This window comes from Lepeophtheirus salmonis, chromosome 8 (assembly GCF_016086655.4).
Source record: "Lepeophtheirus salmonis chromosome 8, UVic_Lsal_1.4, whole genome shotgun sequence".
Lineage (NCBI taxonomy): Eukaryota > Metazoa > Arthropoda > Copepoda > Siphonostomatoida > Caligidae > Lepeophtheirus > Lepeophtheirus salmonis.
Window position 1 is genome coordinate 7,374,747 of NC_052138.2, and position 19,592 is coordinate 7,394,338.

Sequence of the window (19,592 nt, forward strand, 5' to 3'; positions counted from 1 at the left end):
CATCACTAGTTTGAACGGTGATGAAAGAAATTTATTTATATGTAATTGTATGTAAAAAATGTATCTTATTATTATTACAATACTAAATACTTTAAACATTTTACATTTATTAATATGATCTTATTATAGTAAAAAAGGACGAGTCCCTTATTTTCATTTCGTGTTAATGACTTAGCATTTTTCGTTTCCTTGTTCATACTTGATTTCTTTCGAGATCATTGTCGTTTTTTTTATAAGGCATAAGTTATGTGAGTCACATAACATTTGACATATTGAATATTATTCTGACGGCATGAATGGGGGATTACAAAATACATATATTGATATACTGTATCAATGAGTTCTACTCTTATTGATTGTTTACACATAGATACATTAGAAAAAATATATCTATTGGATCATAATTAATAACTTTCCCTGATAATGCAATCTTTTTAGATACGACAAAAACCCAAATAATTAGATAGGCTAGGTAAATAACAAAATAATTTCAAAAAGACTTAATGAAACTCCAATAGTGACGTCATATATTCAGAGTAAAATAATATTTTATAAAAAATGACTTTGTACTAAATATATTTATTATATTAGTATTACTACTAAAAAAGAGATGTAGGAGGAGCTAACAAATATAGTTCACACTATACTCGCCTACGTTCGTGCCCTGCCATCTTTCTTTCTTTCTTTATATATTATGTTGTGTACAGGTTGCGATATCTGTACAAGTTGTAAATTGTATGATCAAATTGTACCAGATGCAATTTCTTCGTCTTAAAATGCATTATTTAATTACGGCATTGGTCATTCTAATTACCAACTATATATTCATGCATTCATTTCATTTTGATCTATTAAAATTACATGGTTATTATGTACTTATGAGTAATATATAACTCTGGGTATTTGACTTCAAAATGTGCCACAAAATACTTATATTATAGTAATTTGTATTAAAATGCCCCCCCCCAAAAAAATACATTATTAATATGGCAATCATTCAAGGAATATTAATTATTGGACTACCTTCATTCCAAGTACTGTGAAGCCTGTGAAGCCTTCATTTAATAGTATTCATTTCATTTTTGGGTTGCAACTTGTACCATTTATTTGTACAAGTTGCAACTTGTATAAAACCGCAACTTGTACAGCACATAAATATACACATTTCTTTCTTCTTTGATCAAATCAATTGCTCTCTCTCTCTTGTTCTTCAGACCGTAATAGAAAATAATATAAATCTGCGCTTCAAATTCAAGCTATAAAAGTCCAAGATTCCAGCTGGGACGAGTGAGTCTTACCATAAGGACAGTTGGAACAAAGGAGAAAGATGCCACATGGAATGGAAGGAAGGAAGAAGCCCTTTTTGATCGGGGTAGCAGGTGGAACTGCGTCAGGAAAAGTAATTTAAATTATAGGCCATGATAGGCCCTTTCAAATTATTTAGTATGTGCTAAAAATTATGTTCTAGTCAACAGTCTGTGAGAGAATCATTGAGGGTGTTTACAAGTCTGATGATGCTGACAGATGTCAAATCTTTTCCATTTCTCAAGAATCTTTCTATAGGCAACTCTCTGGGAAGGAGAGTGTCCGGGCGCAAAAAGGCCTCTTCAACTTTGATCATCCTGGTAAGTTCTTACTAATTGCCCTTCCTTGAAAGTGTGGCCTTCAATTATTCCAAAGGGTGGGAAGGACTGACCTAGTTTTTTTATCCATCAGCAAAAAAAGAATAATAATATTATTATGTACCTTGACTTTCTCGGCGAGTTTTCATTTAATTTAAAATAAATACATACATTATATATATGTGTACTACATCCATGAATAACTAACATAAGTCACTCAGTCATAACAGGATGTGACTCAAAGTGCAGCAAGTGTTATTATGTCATCATCATGCTCCTAATTGCTCCTGTATTTTTCCTTTAGATGCCTTTGATTTTAATTTAATGAAGACATGTCTACTTAGTATACTCAGTGGAAAGGAAACAAAGATCCCAAAATATGACTTTCTACATAATCAAAGACTGGACGATAAATTTGTCATTGTTCCTTCCTCAGACGTTGTGATAGTTGAGGGCATCCTCGTGTTTTATATGTCAGAAATTGCCAAACTATTTGATTTAAAGCTATTTGTCGATACAGATGCGGATACAAGGCTTTCCAGGCGAGGTGAGTGGTGCTATATTATATTATTTATTCCTTACATATCTATGAAGATAACTTATATATTTTTAAGTTCTTAGAGACACTGAGGAACGGGGTCGAGATCTGGAGCAGGTTTTACTCCAATATACTACTCTTGTTAAACCAGCATTTGAGGAATTCTGTCTACCCGTAAGTTTTGAGTCATCTTACTTCTAAAAAAGTTAGTTTATTATTTGTAATGTACATTTTTTTAAATCTCTTATAATAGACGAAAAAAGTGGCAGATATGATTATTCCTCGAGGAGCTGACAACACAGGTAATAACGAATGAGAAATGTCCGACTTTATTCTTATTATTCCTTAATTATCTATTGGAGAAAACCTAACTTGTTTTTGGGTACCATTGTCTCAGACTTTTATTGTTCTTTAGTTATTATAACTTGTCCGGATATTTGACTAATAGGAACTTTTCAATTTGACTTGAAGAAGGAAGAAATATTTCATAAATGAATTTAATTAATCCCCTTGTCTAAACTTAAATTATTCCATAATGATTACACATAGATAACAGCAATGTATAGATAGTCTATAGCAGGATATCTGTAAGGTTTTAGTTAGATAGTTTAGCCACCTTTTGTGCGAGTACTAATTTAGCAAATTTCAGAAAAAATAAAAAATCCTTACTTAATTAAAATAACAAAATTAGCTAATACTTTTAATAGGGGGACATCAATATTTAATAAAAGATTTAATGAACACGTTTTGACATTTTCACTTTACAGTTGCGATTGAGCTCGTTGCACGACATGTTCAAAGGCACCCCTTATCGTGGAATTCCTCTCCCAGCGATTCTGGATCCCAATCACAGAGAGGCTCTCCGTTTAACAGATCCAGATCTAATTCGGATTCCATCATTAGATAATAATGGATCCTTACTAGTAGAGAAAAACAAAATATGAAATCCAAATGTTGAGTTGGTTGATATTTTGTTGCCCTTCTTTTTATTGCGTACATGTCTTATATGGCCTTTAGAGTGTTTTCTTCGTATCATATTCATCACTTATTACTATTATTTTAAATGGTGTAAGATATATAATAATTTATTTCCGTAACAACAAATTGTCAAGCGCGTATCGCACACGAACTATGTACATAATTAGGAAATAAGGCGTCTTCGAAAATGATTGTTAAATGTGATTTATGTATAGCACAATTAATTGTAGCAGCATTTAGATGTTAACTTCACTTCATTTTGTCAATTTTTTTCCCCCCTCTCTTTTTTTACAAATTTTCATTTTTTATAAATCATTATTTGCAAAATTTTCTCGTTACTCTCTCGTTTCCTTTTGTGTTTTTTTTTCAATGAAAGGAAATGAAAGTTTTGTTAAATAAAGAAACAAAACAATTCCAATCTCATTTTTATACTGGATTTTCGAATTTTACACATACTAGATACTTAAAAGAATCATTTTGATAGATGTTACGACATACATATAATATGTATATAACCCATATTCATTTTAGCAACTTTTATTGTGCATTTGTAATTATATATATGAATCAACCAATGTAAATGAATATAATAAACGAAACCCATAAAAGCGTCTTTCTTCTTGATTAAATTTACTTCAGCGTTAATATATATTCTCGTAGCTGTATCATGAATAGAGGAAAGTTACGAGTTGTATGAGATAGTCTGTAACTAAATATTCACATAGTAGATTGCTCCAGGTTATTTAGACAATGTTGTAGCGTACCCCGCACCTCCCCGTTTTTTCAAGTTCGTCCTAAAAATTACCTAACTAATTTGTATTATTTACATTAATTTCAGTTGCTATCAACCTAATAGTACATCATATCGAGGACCTTTTAACCAAAGGACAGAATACCCTTGAACACCAAAGAAGAAAACTCATGATGTCCATTTCTAGTCCAGGATATGGCATCGAAGGAACCGCCATGAATCCCAACGTCAGACCTCACTGACAATGGAGAGCAAGCTATGACAATAATATTCGCTCATGTACCTCAAACTACACTACACTTATCGTCGACTAGTCCTTCAAGCCATTAATATAATGAAAGTAATTTGTTAATAGTAATTATAATATATATATTTGTAAATATATATGCATAACAGTAGACATGAAGTAAGATTTATTCCTTTTGGGCCTCGATTTGAGCAAGAAATTCTGCCTTTGCAGCCTTGACCTTGGCTTTTCTTTCTTCACCAGTAAGCTTCTTGGCATTGAAACGTTTCTTTTGGACCTTCTTTACGGGTTTCTTGGGTCTGGTTGGGTCCTTGCGAATAGCGGCATGAGCTTTGGCGTACATATCTTCCATCTAAGGAAAGGTACATGTAGATAATTTAGTTAGCTAGAGAATTCAAAGAACAGATAAAAAGACTCACGCTTGAGGGGGTAACTCCGTGCTTGATATATTGAGAGAATTGCCTCTTGTAGGCTTCTGGTTCTCCTTGTTGAAGAAGTTCCATGTAGTCTGCGACGTGCTTGCCGAAGATATGACTGCGGTGGGTCTTGGCATCGAATTGATTTTCTTCATTGTCGTAGCCAGGAAATCTTTTGACGGAGTGTGGTACATCAAGTCCACCATCGGCAGCACCCTTCATGGCTCCAAATACCTTGGCACCAGTAGAGGTGCGGGCTAGACCTGTATCAAGACAGGCACGGAATGCTCCAGGTTTGCCTTCCTCATCTTCAACCATGAAATGCTCTCCATCCACCTTGGTCTGCCCTTCATAGATGGAATCCAACTTGAACTTATTGAGTACACGTCGGGCGAGGAGGAGGCCAGTACAATATGCAGCGGCATAGTTGGTGAGCCCAACCTTGACGCCGTAACGGGGAAGTTCGTGAGCATAGGCAGCTTCAACGATACGATCTCCGTCAATACGAGCGTACGCTATCTGACAACATATGTCCTTGTTTGTGAATCGCACAATCATACGGTACTTGGGGGTGTTGTACTTATTCTTATCTTGAACGACAAGCCTCTTTCGAGCATAGTAGTCCGTTCGTCCCTCGCGCCGCCGACGGAACTTCACTTGATAACGCTTAAAATAAGCCTTGCACTTGACAACTTTCACAAATACCTTAAACAAACATAAGTTACGTTAGTACGGATGTCATCATTGTCGCTCCACTTCATTATGTACATTTTATTTCAAATCATTGCTCCCCAAATTCATTTACCCAGTCGAGTAACCACTTGAAGACCATCAACTATGACTTCACATCCGTGGTTATCCGCTCCATCGTAATCATGATGGTAGTGAAATTAAGCCCACAATAATTAGAAATGTGTATAACTCACCATGATGATCGATTGATCGTACGGATTATACTATTATTCCGCGTAACGATAGCTTCGGCTTAAGGGATCACCTCCGTTCAGTCTTAAAAACGGGAAGGAAAAGGAAGAGCAACGGTAAAATGTAAATAAGCTGTTCAAATATTTACAAGTTCGAACCAGACATTTTCAAATATTTTACCAAATAGTACGTACTCATTAAATAAATAAAAATTTACAGCATACATACTGCTATATAAAATCACTATTATTGTACATATTATTAATTTATTATCACTTTAGTAGTATGTCCTAAATACGTATCTACACTATATTCCATCATTTTTTAAATAATACATAATATTAACTAATTATAAAGTCGTCCGTCGATGTATATTCGCAAAAATGTTGCATAACTTCTGTGGCTCATCAGTCATCACTCATCATATAGCTCTGGGTTTAAATGTAGCTATTTAATATTATAATTAATTTTTTTTAACGTCACATCAAACCCCAAAAATAAGAGCTGTTTCAGTTATCTACAACGAAAACAATCAAACAGTTTAGATAATGATAATGTTGCATTATTTGCAGTATCGAATGTATCCTGTTTTACTTATTATATTGTCTATCCTATATATTATTTATACAGCAAGTATTCGTATTGCTAATATTATGAGATGCGTAATTCAATATTTACAATTAAAGAAAAGATCAGAACGAAGTAATTGGAATAGTATTATAATTCCTAGGCCTCCTCGAAACTCGAAGCATCGACATTAGTCTCAGGGAATACAAGCAATAAATAATTACGTTGAAGATAATATTGAATTTATTTACTCAACCATTATAGGGGTCGAAAGAATCAAGTTTTCAAAAATGTTTGTTGCATCCTGTTAATTCCAAAGTACTCCAAATTAAAAAAAAAAATTTAGAATTCCCCCTGCTCGTACCATTCTTCTGAATCCAGCTCAATCGCTTACATCAACGCGCTTAATCTTAACGTATACAAGATGTCTGACGGTGGTTGGGGTACTGATCTCCACGATGGAGACTCTAAAAAAGGGAATGGAGACTTTAAGTCTGATCGACCTCCTCGAAGTAAGGGATGCTTCAACTGTGGAGAAGAAGGACACATCGCTAGCTCATGCTCACAGCCCCAAAAGAGTCGACGCTTTGGTGAAGATGGGAAAAAGAACTCTTCCGAAGGAGGAGACGGAGTTCAAAGGGAAGTTTATATTCCTACAGAAGTGGAAGAGGACGATCTTTTCTCAACCTCCATTTCCAGTGGAATAAATTTCGATAAGTATGACTCCGTGCAGGTAAGGGAGACACGATACACATCCAACAGGATTCTATAAGAAGCTTTATTCTTTCTCTAGGTGGATGTCAAAGGCACCGGGGATTTACCTCCCAAAATTAATTGTTTTTCAGAGTTGAATCTTCGCGAACTCCTTGTAAGGAATATCGGGCTCTCTGGTTATAAAAAGCCAACACCGATTCAGAAGACTGGTATACCTCTTATACTGGCAAAAAGGGACATAATGGCCTGTTCACAAACGGGAAGTGGGAAAACCGCGGCCTTTCTCCTCCCCATTATTCAATTTATTTTACAAAAGGGGGAATTCTCCTCGGCATCCTCTCAACAAAAGCCATCCTGCCTCATTGTCGCTCCTACAAGAGAGCTTGCCATTCAAATTAAAGATGAGGCCAGAAAATTTTCCAAGGGCTCCATGATCAAGTCTGTAGTACTCTATGGCGGTACTTCCGTAGGATATCAATGCTCACAGATCGTAAGGGGTACGTAGCTCTTCTTCTTGTTATTTCTCCCTCAGGTTACTTAATTGTTCCAAACTTCTTAGGAGTGGACATTCTAATTGCCACACCGGGACGACTACTCGATTTGGTATCCAAAGGAGCTGTTAGTTTGGATGCCGTACAATTTTTTGTTCTCGACGAAGCGGATCGAATGTTGGATATGGGTTTTCTTCCAGAGGTCAAGAGGATCGTTTCTGAAGGAAATATGTGCTGCAAAACAAGTCGTCAGACTCTCATGTTTTCTGCTACTTTTCCCTATGAGGTTCAAAGTTGTGCTGCGGGTCTGTTCATTATTTGATAAATATTCCTTCAATATTATTGTAGTATTTGTTTTTTGTTTCAGAGTTTCTCAATGACTATGTATTTGTAACGGTGGGTATTGTCGGAGGTGTCAACACGGATGTGAAACAAGACTTTTATCAGGTTGAGAAATTCAAAAAACGCCAGAAATTGAAGGACATATTGGATGATGTAGGCACTCTAAAGACGCTAGTATTTGTTGAAACCAAGAAGAATACTGATTTTCTCGCCAGTTGGCTCTCGGAAAACAATGTACCAACGACTTCAATACATGGTGATCGTCTACAAAGTCAAAGAGAGCAAGCTCTAGCAGATTTCAGATCAGGGAAATATCCCGTCCTTGTCTCAACTGCGGTTGCTGCTCGTGGGTTGGATATAAAGGGAGTGGAACATGTTGTTAATTATGATCTCCCTAAAACTGTCGACGAATATGTACATCGTGTAGGACGTACAGGGCGAGTCGGGAACAAAGGAAAGGCAACAAGCTTTTATGATGGGAATGAGCCTATGGATCGAACGCTTGCACACGAATTGCTTAAAGTTCTGAGGGAAGGAGATATTGAAATACCTGAGTGGATGCAAGGAGATAATTCAATGGATGATAATGGTGCTAGTTCAGGCTTTGAGTCCCATACCCGAAGTCAGCCTGTTGCTTCTACTTCCGTCATTAATAATGAAGAAGAAGAAAATTGGGAATGATTTCCTATATGGTTTTTATTCATTTATCTCGTTTCATTTTTTGTCGAAAATTATATCAGTACATTTATATATTTTTTTATATATGGTCGGGTTATTTATTTAGTATCTATGTATGTATAATTAGTTTATTACATTACTAGAAAAATATAAATTATTTTGTTTAATAAGTCATAAAACTTCAAAAGTGGTTATTTATTCACCAAGAGGGGGAATTTTGGTACGAGGCAGACTATCAATTAGATTTTACGCTGTATCAAGATCGAATAAAATATTAATGAAAAGTAAAGAGGATTGCACTCACTCAACCTCGTACAAAGGTTTATTACTTTAAAGTCTAAATAGCTAGGAATAAATAAACAGACAATAGTAGTAGGAAATATTATAATAAATAACTATCTATCAGAGTACTGTAAACAGCTTGCATGCTAAGTTAAAATATATGCATTGACAAGCTTGAAAAAGAGGGAGCTGATAGCGAGAGCTAGCAGCTGCAGGGATGCCCGATGGTGGATGGAGCAGAAGAGAGGGAGAGAGAAAGAAGGAATAATTTTTATGTGTGTATTATTTTGTGTTGACGAGTTTTTTTAATAATTATCATCCTTCGGATTCCTGATATTTCTTCGTGTCTCAGAGGAGCCATCTCCTGAATTCCTTGGCTTGCTCTATAATTAAGAACGCCCATCATTTAGATTCATGTTTTGAATCAATTTTATATTAGATATTGAATTAAATAAATAGTAGAATGTCTGATCCGGACACTTGGATTGAGCTCACAAGTCAATGCAAATACCTCACTGAGAATGATCTTAAGGTATGAAGTGATGAAGACACGTTGAATAATGATTAAATAATATTTCCTTTCTTTGTAGAAATTATGCAACATGGTATGTGATTTACTTATGGAGGAGTCGAATATACAGCCCGTTTCTTCTCCTGTCACTGTCTGCGGAGATATTCACGGACAGGTTTCTCATTCAAAATTCATTTCTCCTTCTACGGAAGTTCATTTTCACTTCATTTTTAGTTTTATGACCTAGAAGAGCTCTTTAACACCGGAGGACCCATTCCTGACACAAATTACATTTTTTTAGGGGATTTCGTGGATCGTGGTCATTATTCTCTTGAAACATTTACTCGTCTACTCGCCCTCAAAGTGAAGTGGCCTGATCGTATTACACTTCTTAGGGGCAATCACGAGTCAAGGCAAATCACTCAAGTCTATGGTTTCTATGGTATGTACTCCCTACATTTATCGTATGGACTCTCCGCATTTCTCATTTCATCCCCTCTCTTATTTCCAGATGAATGTCAAACCAAATATGGAAACAATAACGCCTGGCAGTATTGCTGTAAAGTCTTTGACTTGCTCACTATCGCTGCTTTGATTGACGAACAAATATTTTGCGTTCACGGAGGTCTCTCTCCTTTCGTACCCACACTTGATCAAATTCGCCTAATAAAGCGTGATCAAGAAATTCCGCATAAAGGAGCATTCTGTGATTTAGTCTGGTCTGATCCAGAAAATCTTAATTATTGGGCCGTGAGTCCCCGTGGCGCGGGCTGGCTTTTTGGAAAGAGTGTGACGGACGAATTTATGGAGAATAACAACTTGAAGCTCATTTGTCGAGCTCATCAACTCGTTCAAGAAGGTGAGGAGATTTTGTGTTTTATTTCTTTTTCTGAAGAAAAGGTTGTAACAGAATCATTGGACCATCGATAATAACACATTCCCGATTTTAGGTTACAAGTACATGTTTGATGAGAAATTAATAACAGTATGGAGTGCACCCAACTACTGCTATCGCTGTGGAAACGTTGCATCTATTCTTAAAGTCAGTGATGTAGATACGAGAGATCCCGTTATTTTTTCTGCAGTTCCTGATATGAATAGAGTCACTCCGTCCAACGTCACGATTCCATATTTTCTATGAAATGTAGCTCCCGAAGCAAATCCAAATACATCACGACAACGCATATTCCAAGACTGTATTTATATACATAGATACCATATAGATATATATACGACGAACTCTGCACGCCTCTTAGAGATACACACAACCACACCGCCTTTTTTAGATTACAGCCCCACAAGAGAGCATACAACTGTCAACCAAATTATATTTTCTATCTTAAACTTACTCATATTTTTTTTTTAAATCTGTTATTCGTTCAATGTTTGGAACTTTGGTTCTTTAGTAACATCGTAAGGACTTTTTACTTTCCTTCCGGTTCATTTGTGATAATACTGAAAATAATAAACATTCTTCTTAATATTTCCTCATTTGATGAATATACTCTCAGAACTCTGATTCTATCTAGATACGAAGTTCTATTAAAGATTAACTATTTTTTGAAAAAATCACGCAAAAGCTATTGACAGGGGAAATGATGTTATTATTAGTAAATTAATTTCTCACGGTGCAATGGAGAACATCATGATTATTTAAAGAGAGTAGAAATATAAAAATATTAATTTTAAATATATATGTATATATATAGAAATGTATTTAAACGACGAGTCTATAAGAAATATATCTCCCAGCCGTCTCAGAAGGTCGAATAATTTTAACGACCTGTCCTCTTTTAAGACCATAGTATCGAGCCACTGGATCACCTGCTTGAATCCGCATTAATTGATTCTCTTTGAGCTTATATTTCTTAAGAAGTTCTTTTTTTTCCTCCGGTGTCATGACAACATGTTCGGGTACGAGATCGTGCTCAGTGAGATTAATGAGCAGCTCAGACTCTAGAAACTGCTCGAGGATATATTTAGGTGCCATGTCCATGAGACTCTGTTTGGCAGAGGGCGTCATACCTGCCTGGACAACAATGATGGCACGAGTGATGTTTTCCTCTTGCATTCGTTTGCAGTAAGTTCGAATGTGTTTGATGCCGATTTTGGGATCCTCAGGAAAGAAAACAAACATTTGGTCTGTAGGATCGTCATTGTGAGCCACTAAAATGGTGAGGTCGTTACGTGAGGGCTGCTTCTCGGAAGGTTTATCTCCAAATTGAATTTTGAACTGTTCAATGGTCTGGTCCAACTCGTCTTGAGTTACCTTAAAGTGAGCAAAGCAATTAGAATAGGAAACACGAAAAGCCAGGAGGTGTTGACAGTTGAAGTAGTTCAAGCAGGACAAGAATTAAACTTACGAGATATCCACGATCGTGACATAGGCACATCACCGTTTTCCTCACTTTCCATAATTTGTAGGTCTCAGCATCATCATCCATGGCGGCGAGGGAGATAGAATCGGGATTCTTGAGAGTTATTACTTATTGGTGATTAGGATGTAATTTGTTATGATTGTATTTTGTTGAGAGGAGGATTCAGGGCGACCAGAACTACTAGATTACTCATCAGAACGGCACTTTATAGGAATGAGGAGGGATAATTCAGTTGGTAGCAACGACACTATAAACAACCTACATTAATGAGCGTTCATAACAGCCTCACGTGTCATTACTCTCTGATATAAAAAATATTATTATATCCCAACATTACTCAGGGAACACTGAAATGAACATTTGGTCTTCTTTTTTTACTGGAGTGAAAAATGGATGCATCATTTATCATATTAATAAAGTAAATGCAGTAAATTGAAACTTGAACAGCTCATAAGTCATAATCTGATTTCAGTTTTGAAATTTTTCTAGTATTAGAAGAATTTTGCAAGCACTTTTCCTTTTTTTATTTACATGAAGATCTTTCAAACCATGCTGTAGTTTGATTAGAAGTAAAAAAATCTTCGTGCACCTTTTACAAAAGCACTTCTTGGAGTAACCATAGATAAAATAACATTTCGCCTTTCCTTATTTGAAAAATATGTTGTGAAAGTTCTTAGAGATGTCCTCCAAGAAGATAGATGACATAACTGGGCTTTTTTAGACCACTCTATTAGTTTCATTAACAAAGGAGTCTAATTCTTGATATTTCCCCAATTCATCCATTGAGAAAGTAATATCTCCAATATCTTATCAAGATAAGAACTTTGTGCAGCACTCCCGATTTAATGTTTCTTAAATAGAATGGGTAACATAGCCACATATAAAATAAATAAGCAGCTCCAGACCTTTAAGGGAATCTAATTCCATTGGAAAATTGGAAGATATAAAGTTGATAAATATAGAAACATCTTCTTCACTTATATAATTAGACTCTTTTTTATTGACTAAAATTGATGATATTGATTTTAAAACACGATTTTTTTTTCAGCCTCAAAAACTGCCGACAACTGATATAGTAATTGCCACCAGCAAGTTGTCTATACCACCCAAAATGCCCTTCTATTGGGTCCCAATTAATTCCACGAAGAAAAATAAACTTAACTTTATTTTTATCTAGTAAATATATAGCTAAATGGACTAGTCCTATGGATGTTTGATAGGCGGCATGAAATGTCTCGAAAGATAAACTACCTCCATGTATCTTTGAGAGTGGCTCCCATTTTTTAATCCATTCTGCAAACTTAATCAAGAAATCAATTTGTTCCCGCTCATTTACAGAAATTGGTTAAATGCATGCAGAGTGAACTCGTGAAAAAACGTTATAGAAAGATCAACATTGCACTTTTCAATTGGTTGAGGAGCAATTACTTTATGATTAAACTTGTGAGCTAATTTTAATCCCTGGTCTAGCTCCATGTAGTAGATTTGGCTCACATGCCCAAATTCGGTTTCACGAATAGCATCCTCATTTTCAAAAGATGGATATCATAATTTTCGTCTGCTAGTAAATTTGTTAATTTTTTTTTGAAAATATGTACCGAATCGATTACATAATTTTTTTTCTTTCGTAAGTGGAAAAAGGATTCAGTATATCTACGAAAAATTCTATTATCTAGTTCATCCACATAAAATTTTCTGTTTGAGGCAGCGCATCCGTAATGGTTGCAACGGGTCCTAGGCTAAATTTGGTAACTACTTCAAGAACTTTCATAAAATATTATTTTATAATGGAAGATTTAATATTTGTGATTGGTACAATAGCTACCATGTCACTGTATTTCCCAAGTAAACTCTTCACCATAAAACAAAGTATTGTTTTATAATATTTTCCATTCCTATCACATCCAAAAAAAATTGCCACCACTAAATTCAACTCTCTGTGAGAAATAGACTTCGTCAATTATAGAAACATACTTGTCTTTTTCATCGAATAATTTAACTCTAAATTTTAAATAATCAATTGATAAGACTGGCACTCCTCCTTGAACTGAGAACACACTTGTTATTCTTCTTATACGGGATTCAGATGTGAAATAAATAATTCCAGATTTTCTCATTGGATTATATAAAGCTGGGCTTGTATTGTGCCAAAGTATTGAAATTACTAAAAATTCAGGGGCGTATCTTTGTCCTTTTGCCCTTACAGAGTGAAGGTGAAGTTGTTCTATAGACTATAATAAAGATGATATGATTTTTCGAATTAAAGTCATGATGATGTACTGCTTCTTCCAATATCTCAATGGGATACTTTATGCTTGAAGCTAGTTTGGGTTCATTCTGTTTATTTTTTAAATATATTAAAATGTAATTGATAATTATAATAACGTCCCAGACTCTTTGATGAACATAAATGATTGACTTCGACAATTGGTGTAGGAAGTCCTTTTGAATTGAGAAAGAGAGGTCATTATTCACTTTTAAACCAAATATAATGCATGGAAGAAGATCCTGTGATGATAAGGCAAAAAACATGAAGTTTTCATTATATATTTCATTAATGCCTTTGGGTAAACCCGATTTATCCAGGGTTTTTTTTATATCCGTGAAATTTTGTATCTCGTCTTCTTGAAATAAACGTTCAATTTGAGAATTAAGAAGACAAAGCATATCTTGCTCAAATCTGACAAAATAACAATGCACTTTAAACTACTTTCAAATGTTAATATGCCTTTTCTAAAATATAACCTTTTAGTAGAAATAGATAAAGTTGTTGTCCATTTAGGAAAAGTTTGTTTTCTCAAGTTTTTTGGAATATCCGGAAATACTGTTGGAAACACCAGATTTTAAAGGGCTCCTACCCCTGATCAATGACCCCGCCCCCACTGGCATTTCACCCCCTATTACAATAAATAGCTACTAAACGACCAAACAATCAACCTTTTAACAACCATACAAACGTAATTATTAATTTAATCAAAGAGTCCTTGATTTAACTTAATTACGTAAATATTAGTGATACGTATTATTATTAATTAATTTATCTCATCAAATACGGGATAATAATTATATGCATCTAAGTCAGTATTTTGAATCTTTCCATTACATATATAAATCGTTGATATTACTTGAGAAGATTTTGGGTGATTCTATTTGATTTTTGTGATGTTGAAACACATATATTAATAGCTAGATATAATTAACCTATCTATTTTGGATATGCATGACTCTATTTCACCTTATTTAAAGAATTATCCAAAAATTCTTCTCAGACATTAGTTATAACATCTTGTGTATACTCGTTCAATATTATCAATCCCTAAATTCATCGTATAAATAACCAACTAAAACTCAATGTTTTACCAACTTTTTGTAATGGGATTAAGAAAATTAGATTAGGCATTATTATAAATATTCATTGTATCTTATATATCATGCCTACGGTTAAACAAACTGGCTAATTATCTACTTTATTATAATTTTTATTTATTTTAGTAGGAAAATGCTTGCTACAGATTCGGAATATTGAAAATATATTATTGTAAAGATTTATAATTACCAAATGATAGTAGATATATAACAATTAACAATCGTTGAAAACAAAAATACATTAATAACTTTAACCACAAGTACACTAAGTACACAAAAAAATAGAAAATCATTTGGAATGAATACATAAAAAATGAAATATTCATTAATCATTTCTTGTTTGCAGTCATGTAAAACAAAAAAATAAGCGCGTTCCATATTCATTTCAGTGTTCCCTGCATTATTGATCAAGTCTTTTTTTTGCCTAGGACTATTAATTAATATAAATAAATAGTTAAATCTTAGTTTCATATTATACCGTTGTAAGTTTGAAAAAGTAAATAAATTAGAATATTTATCTGTCTACATTTATTATTACGGTAGATTTGTAACTTTGAACTGCTACATGTAAGTCATTTATGAGTATTTTTTCAATATATTTTGTTTAGATAGGGGATATACATCATTGTCTTAAAATTAAGTACATTTTATAATAAAAACCCTCCGTATAGCAAAAAAATCAATAATATATTAAGAATAAGTGGATATTATGTCCAAAACATTAACTAACAATAAGATCTTAGTTTGAATTTGATAAATATAGAGTTAATTATTTTACTAACATAACCGAATATGATGCCTTGAATAAGCCTCTTTAGCCCTGTGATTTTGACTATTCTCTCTAGATATATATACTTTAGTAATACTAAGGAAATCAAATTTTCTAAACACACCCACTTTCATATTCCTTGGAATAGTTTGTAATACAGACCAATGATGGTTCTTCGACTAATAATAAGAATGATTTTGAAATTTCTAATCGCTTGACAAGAATCTCAATAATGAAATAGGATTTGCATGTCCAAAATAAAGCCGAATGAATCAACAAAATAACATTGCGGAGAACTCATTAATAAGGCATATAATTTAGAAGAATATCATTGATGTTCTAATTATTTTTATTTGTTCAATTAATACTCAAACAATTGCTTTATTATTTTAATACATTTTAACTATTGTCTTCAATCATACTTATAATTAGCTCGTCAAATATTAGTAATGTAATATTCAAATATGCTAACAAGCAATTTAGCTGTTTAGAAGAGGATTCCTGAGTCAATAAGTTTGGTAATTGCGACAACATTAAGATATTTCAATAGACCTCTACAGAACAGATAATCACTTAACAGTTCCCTATAACTATTGAAATGTAATAGCAAAATAGAATCACGCATTCTATAGTAAAATATGGCGAAAAGAGGAGCATATTATCTTTGAGAGTTTAAAATAATCTTCCACTTGTTTTCCAATGACAAAATAGTCTTACGAGTACTTAGGAAATTCGGAGTGAGGCTGGAACTTGAAGTGTTCAAGATGTATAATTGACAATATTGGCAGTCCAGCACGAAGTAAAACATATAAATGGAATTGATATTTGTGATAAAGACTATTCAGTGGTAATTTTTGTGTTATAGGCCTTAAGGGGCTAAAGGATTCTTACCAAGGAAAGAGTTGACTTTAGGAAGATTGAACACATGAGTTTCAATGAAGGAGATGTGGGTGGAGGATGAGAACTTATTATTTTCCATTATATTTTTCTTTGTGCAACTCTTCAGTTCAATAATAAAAGTACGGGATGATTTGATACAAGATACCATAACTATTTATTTACAATTGTATAATTGAATATGGTTTGCAGACAAAACTATCGAAAAAGAGAGTTACATTATCTTTAAGTGTCTAGAATCAGCTTCCACTTGTTTTCCTATCACAAAAGAGACTCACAAGTATTAAATAAATCAGGGATGAGGATTATAGTGTCCAGGTTATATAATTATCCATATAGACTATACATCTCTTCGTTATATTCATCAAGGACACTTATGAATGAAATAGTTAAGGAGTAAAATAAGCTTGCTTTATGAACACACGAATAGAAATCACCTTCTAGGACAACTGAAGCGTCTCTACATAACCAAATGAACAATAGTGTTTTACCTTGGAATGACGACAATGAATTGCATTGTGATGCCACATTGATTTAGAACGTTAAACGACATAAAATAACATTTCATCAATGCCGTTGGGTTTTTTCTTTTTTTTATTGAATTGTGTCATTAATTTTGTATTTTACATAATTATTTATTTGCTAGTGTATAATAGTAGACTAGAAGTGTGTGTGATGGCATTATTTTTACCACTATTTTTAAGGGGATTTTAATATGATATATTTAATTATTATATGATTCTACTTGTTTAACGACAATAAACGTGGGGGAAGGAATCAAAACTGAATTCAGTTAGGTCCCATTAAAATTTTGGGATGTGATTGCAATACCCTTTTTTATGTTTTAACCCTACCCACTATAAATAAATTAAATTGGGAACTTTTCTGCTATGAGTTTGAAATTTTGTTAGTTTTCCCCCACCTATCTAGATTAGGAGCTAAATTCAGACTTTATTTCCTACTACTCAAAATAAAAGACGAAGCAGAGTTGACTTAAGGAGAAAATGAATTAAAAACTGGAGGATGAAAACTCTCTTTATTCCTCATTGGATGTTTCATTCCATTATTCTGTCGTTTTATGGAACTCCATAGTTCTTATATGTAGAAGTATACGCTGATTCCGTAGAAAATCTGGAAGAATTTATGTATTCTTGAGCATAAAGGCAATGATTCACGAAGTCAGAAGTCACTATCATAGACCTTGATGTCAATGGTATCTGCACAATGAAGGATTCTTCCATTCAAGGGGATGTATTCCACCGAGTGAGGTACAGAGAGGCGAGATACCTTGAGAAAGAAGTTGTAGAGAGGATCAAAAGATATATTTCCAATTGCTTCTGAAAATATTCAAAAGGAAAAATATGAATTCCTTAGAGCGGGAAGGATGGGTGGATGCAAATCCATATATCATTATGCTTTGTAGGAAAGATCCATCCAAATCACTATGAATTAAATTTATTTCCACGCAGTTCTAACTCTTTTCCTCTCTCGCATCATTCCTTCTATTGAGTACAGGATAATAATAATAAATAATATTTATATTTGAAATTCACAACTACACGCGTCCAAAGATTTAGTAAATCGAAAAGAAGTTGTATGTCCTCCTTTATATCAATGAGTTCTAATAATATATGGAGGAGCTCAAGCTCTGATCACGCAACCTGTTATAATAAAAAACATCATTTTTGATGATAAATGAATATTCAGTAAATTTAGTCTAAATGATTAGATTAATAATATTTTAAAAGTTTACTTTAGAAACCCCTTTAACATATATTTGATTAACATTTTTTTTGGATTTCAAATATTATCCCAAAATGGAAGAGTTGCTTAAAATACCACGTGATATTGAGATAAAATTAGAACTACGACAAATATTATAGCATTATAATTGTGCGAAGTTAATATGAGTTCATCAAGCTAGTGTAATTTATCATCAAAAATGATGTTATCACGACAACATGTTGCTTGATTAAAGCTTATCCTTCTCCAGATAGTATTAGAATTTATAACTCATTGTTCCAGCATTAGCCAAGGACTACTTGAGAACTAATTGAAACAACTGTTGACTGCAGTCCTCCATTATTTTCGTTTATTGATTTGTTAGTTATTATATCATTTTTATTTATGACTTCAAAAATAATTTTGAGTATTGAAGCAAAAGGACTACACTCAACAGGTTACTGAATTTAGTATCCAGTCCTGCTCCCTAGTGCATGAACTAATAAGTATTATAATTAAGTACTTCTCAGTTGACAGGTCCTTGACATTTAATATTTTTCAATCTGATTGTTCGAATACTCAAGAGTAATTAGTAATTAAATATAAATATATGAAGGTAAGTGATCAATAAAAGGATGCCGAGTACTAAGAAAAAAGTAGGGACCCGGAGCGTCCTTGGATCTCCCTTCTCACCTCCAGAAACGTGCCCCAAACTCAACAAGATCCTTAGAGAGTCATTGAAAGGTGTTTGGCCTCCCAAGGCCCCTTCCTCAAAAGCCCTTATCCGTAAGGATCCTGAGTTTTTGAAATCCTTGAGCAAGACAGAAAGAGCTGCAAAGCTCAAAGAACTCAAGTCTCGTTCCTCAATAACTATTCATCCAGATCGAAAGTTTGTCAAAGTTGGTCTCAAGTCCTGCCTCCGATCCCTTCAGGACCTTCGTGTTCTCTTCCTTGACAAAACAAATCCCAATATTGAAAGCATTAGCTCCACGCTGTTTCCTCTCCGAAAGCCCAGTTTCTCCATTTTTCTTGTGGATAAACTATCAAAGATATGTGAAGATATTTTAGGGTTTCATTCTCTGGCCCTTGCATTCTGTCATCCAATAAAGAAACCCTCAAATCGCTTTCATGCTGTGTTCATCTACATAGACTCTCTCACACAGAAGGAGGCTGAGAAGGAAGGACTCAACGAACCACAACCTCCTCCTCGGAAAAAGATCAAGATTGAAAAAGAAACTCCTCCCAGCGAAAGCAAAGAAGACTTTGGATCGGATTTCATATCTTTTAGTAAGGGGAATGAAAGTGATGAGGAGGAAATCGAGTATAAGCCAACCAATGTCCTTAGAGTTCCAATCGTGCATAATAAAAAACCAAAAAAGAAAAAAGTCTGAGTACCACA

General features: G+C 34.0%; 5 protein-coding genes across 6 annotated transcripts; 3 read left to right on the forward strand and 2 right to left on the reverse strand.

Moving 5' to 3' along the window:
- Positions 1–1,157: 1,157 nt before the first annotated feature.
- On the forward strand, positions 1,158–4,287 carry Uck (Uridine-cytidine kinase). 2 transcript variants are annotated; one of them, XM_040717783.2, is made up of 6 exons: positions 1,158–1,399; positions 1,469–1,625; positions 1,927–2,169; positions 2,237–2,334; positions 2,414–2,462; positions 3,977–4,287. In XM_040717783.2, exons 1-6 carry the CDS (start codon positions 1,328–1,330, stop codon positions 4,129–4,131), a joined length of 774 nt encoding a protein of 257 aa, XP_040573717.1. In that variant the 5' UTR covers positions 1,158–1,327; the 3' UTR covers positions 4,132–4,287. The 2 variants fall into 2 exon arrangements, with proteins under 2 accessions (XP_040573717.1, XP_040573718.1); XM_040717784.2 differs by lacking the exon at positions 3,977–4,287 and adding an exon at positions 2,928–3,751.
- On the reverse strand, positions 4,234–5,645 carry RpL5 (ribosomal protein L5). Its single transcript, XM_040717782.2, has 3 exons — positions 5,479–5,645; positions 4,556–5,257; positions 4,234–4,488 (listed from the first exon to the last, which is right to left on the reverse strand). The coding sequence occupies exons 1-3, from the start codon at positions 5,479–5,481 to the stop codon at positions 4,303–4,305; spliced, it is 891 nt and encodes a 296-aa protein (XP_040573716.1). The 5' UTR covers positions 5,482–5,645; the 3' UTR covers positions 4,234–4,302.
- A 105-nt stretch (positions 5,646–5,750) lies between these two features.
- vas (ATP-dependent RNA helicase vasa) lies at positions 5,751–8,455 on the forward strand. Its single transcript, XM_040717779.2, has 4 exons — positions 5,751–6,776; positions 6,837–7,254; positions 7,317–7,553; positions 7,616–8,455. Exons 1-4 carry the CDS (start codon positions 6,468–6,470, stop codon positions 8,269–8,271), a joined length of 1,620 nt encoding a protein of 539 aa, XP_040573713.1. The 5' UTR covers positions 5,751–6,467; the 3' UTR covers positions 8,272–8,455.
- A 216-nt stretch (positions 8,456–8,671) lies between these two features.
- PpV (Protein phosphatase V) lies at positions 8,672–10,544 on the forward strand. Its single transcript, XM_040717781.2, has 5 exons — positions 8,672–9,082; positions 9,141–9,236; positions 9,296–9,503; positions 9,573–9,920; positions 10,012–10,544. The coding sequence occupies exons 1-5, from the start codon at positions 9,014–9,016 to the stop codon at positions 10,200–10,202; spliced, it is 912 nt and encodes a 303-aa protein (XP_040573715.1). The 5' UTR covers positions 8,672–9,013; the 3' UTR covers positions 10,203–10,544.
- A 100-nt stretch (positions 10,545–10,644) lies between these two features.
- Polr2E (DNA-directed RNA polymerases I, II, and III subunit Rpb5) lies at positions 10,645–11,626 on the reverse strand. The gene is made up of 2 exons (XM_040717786.2): positions 11,425–11,626; positions 10,645–11,330 (listed from the first exon to the last, which is right to left on the reverse strand). Exons 1-2 carry the CDS (start codon positions 11,503–11,505, stop codon positions 10,779–10,781), a joined length of 633 nt encoding a protein of 210 aa, XP_040573720.1. The 5' UTR covers positions 11,506–11,626; the 3' UTR covers positions 10,645–10,778.
- Positions 11,627–19,592: the final 7,966 nt, after the last annotated feature.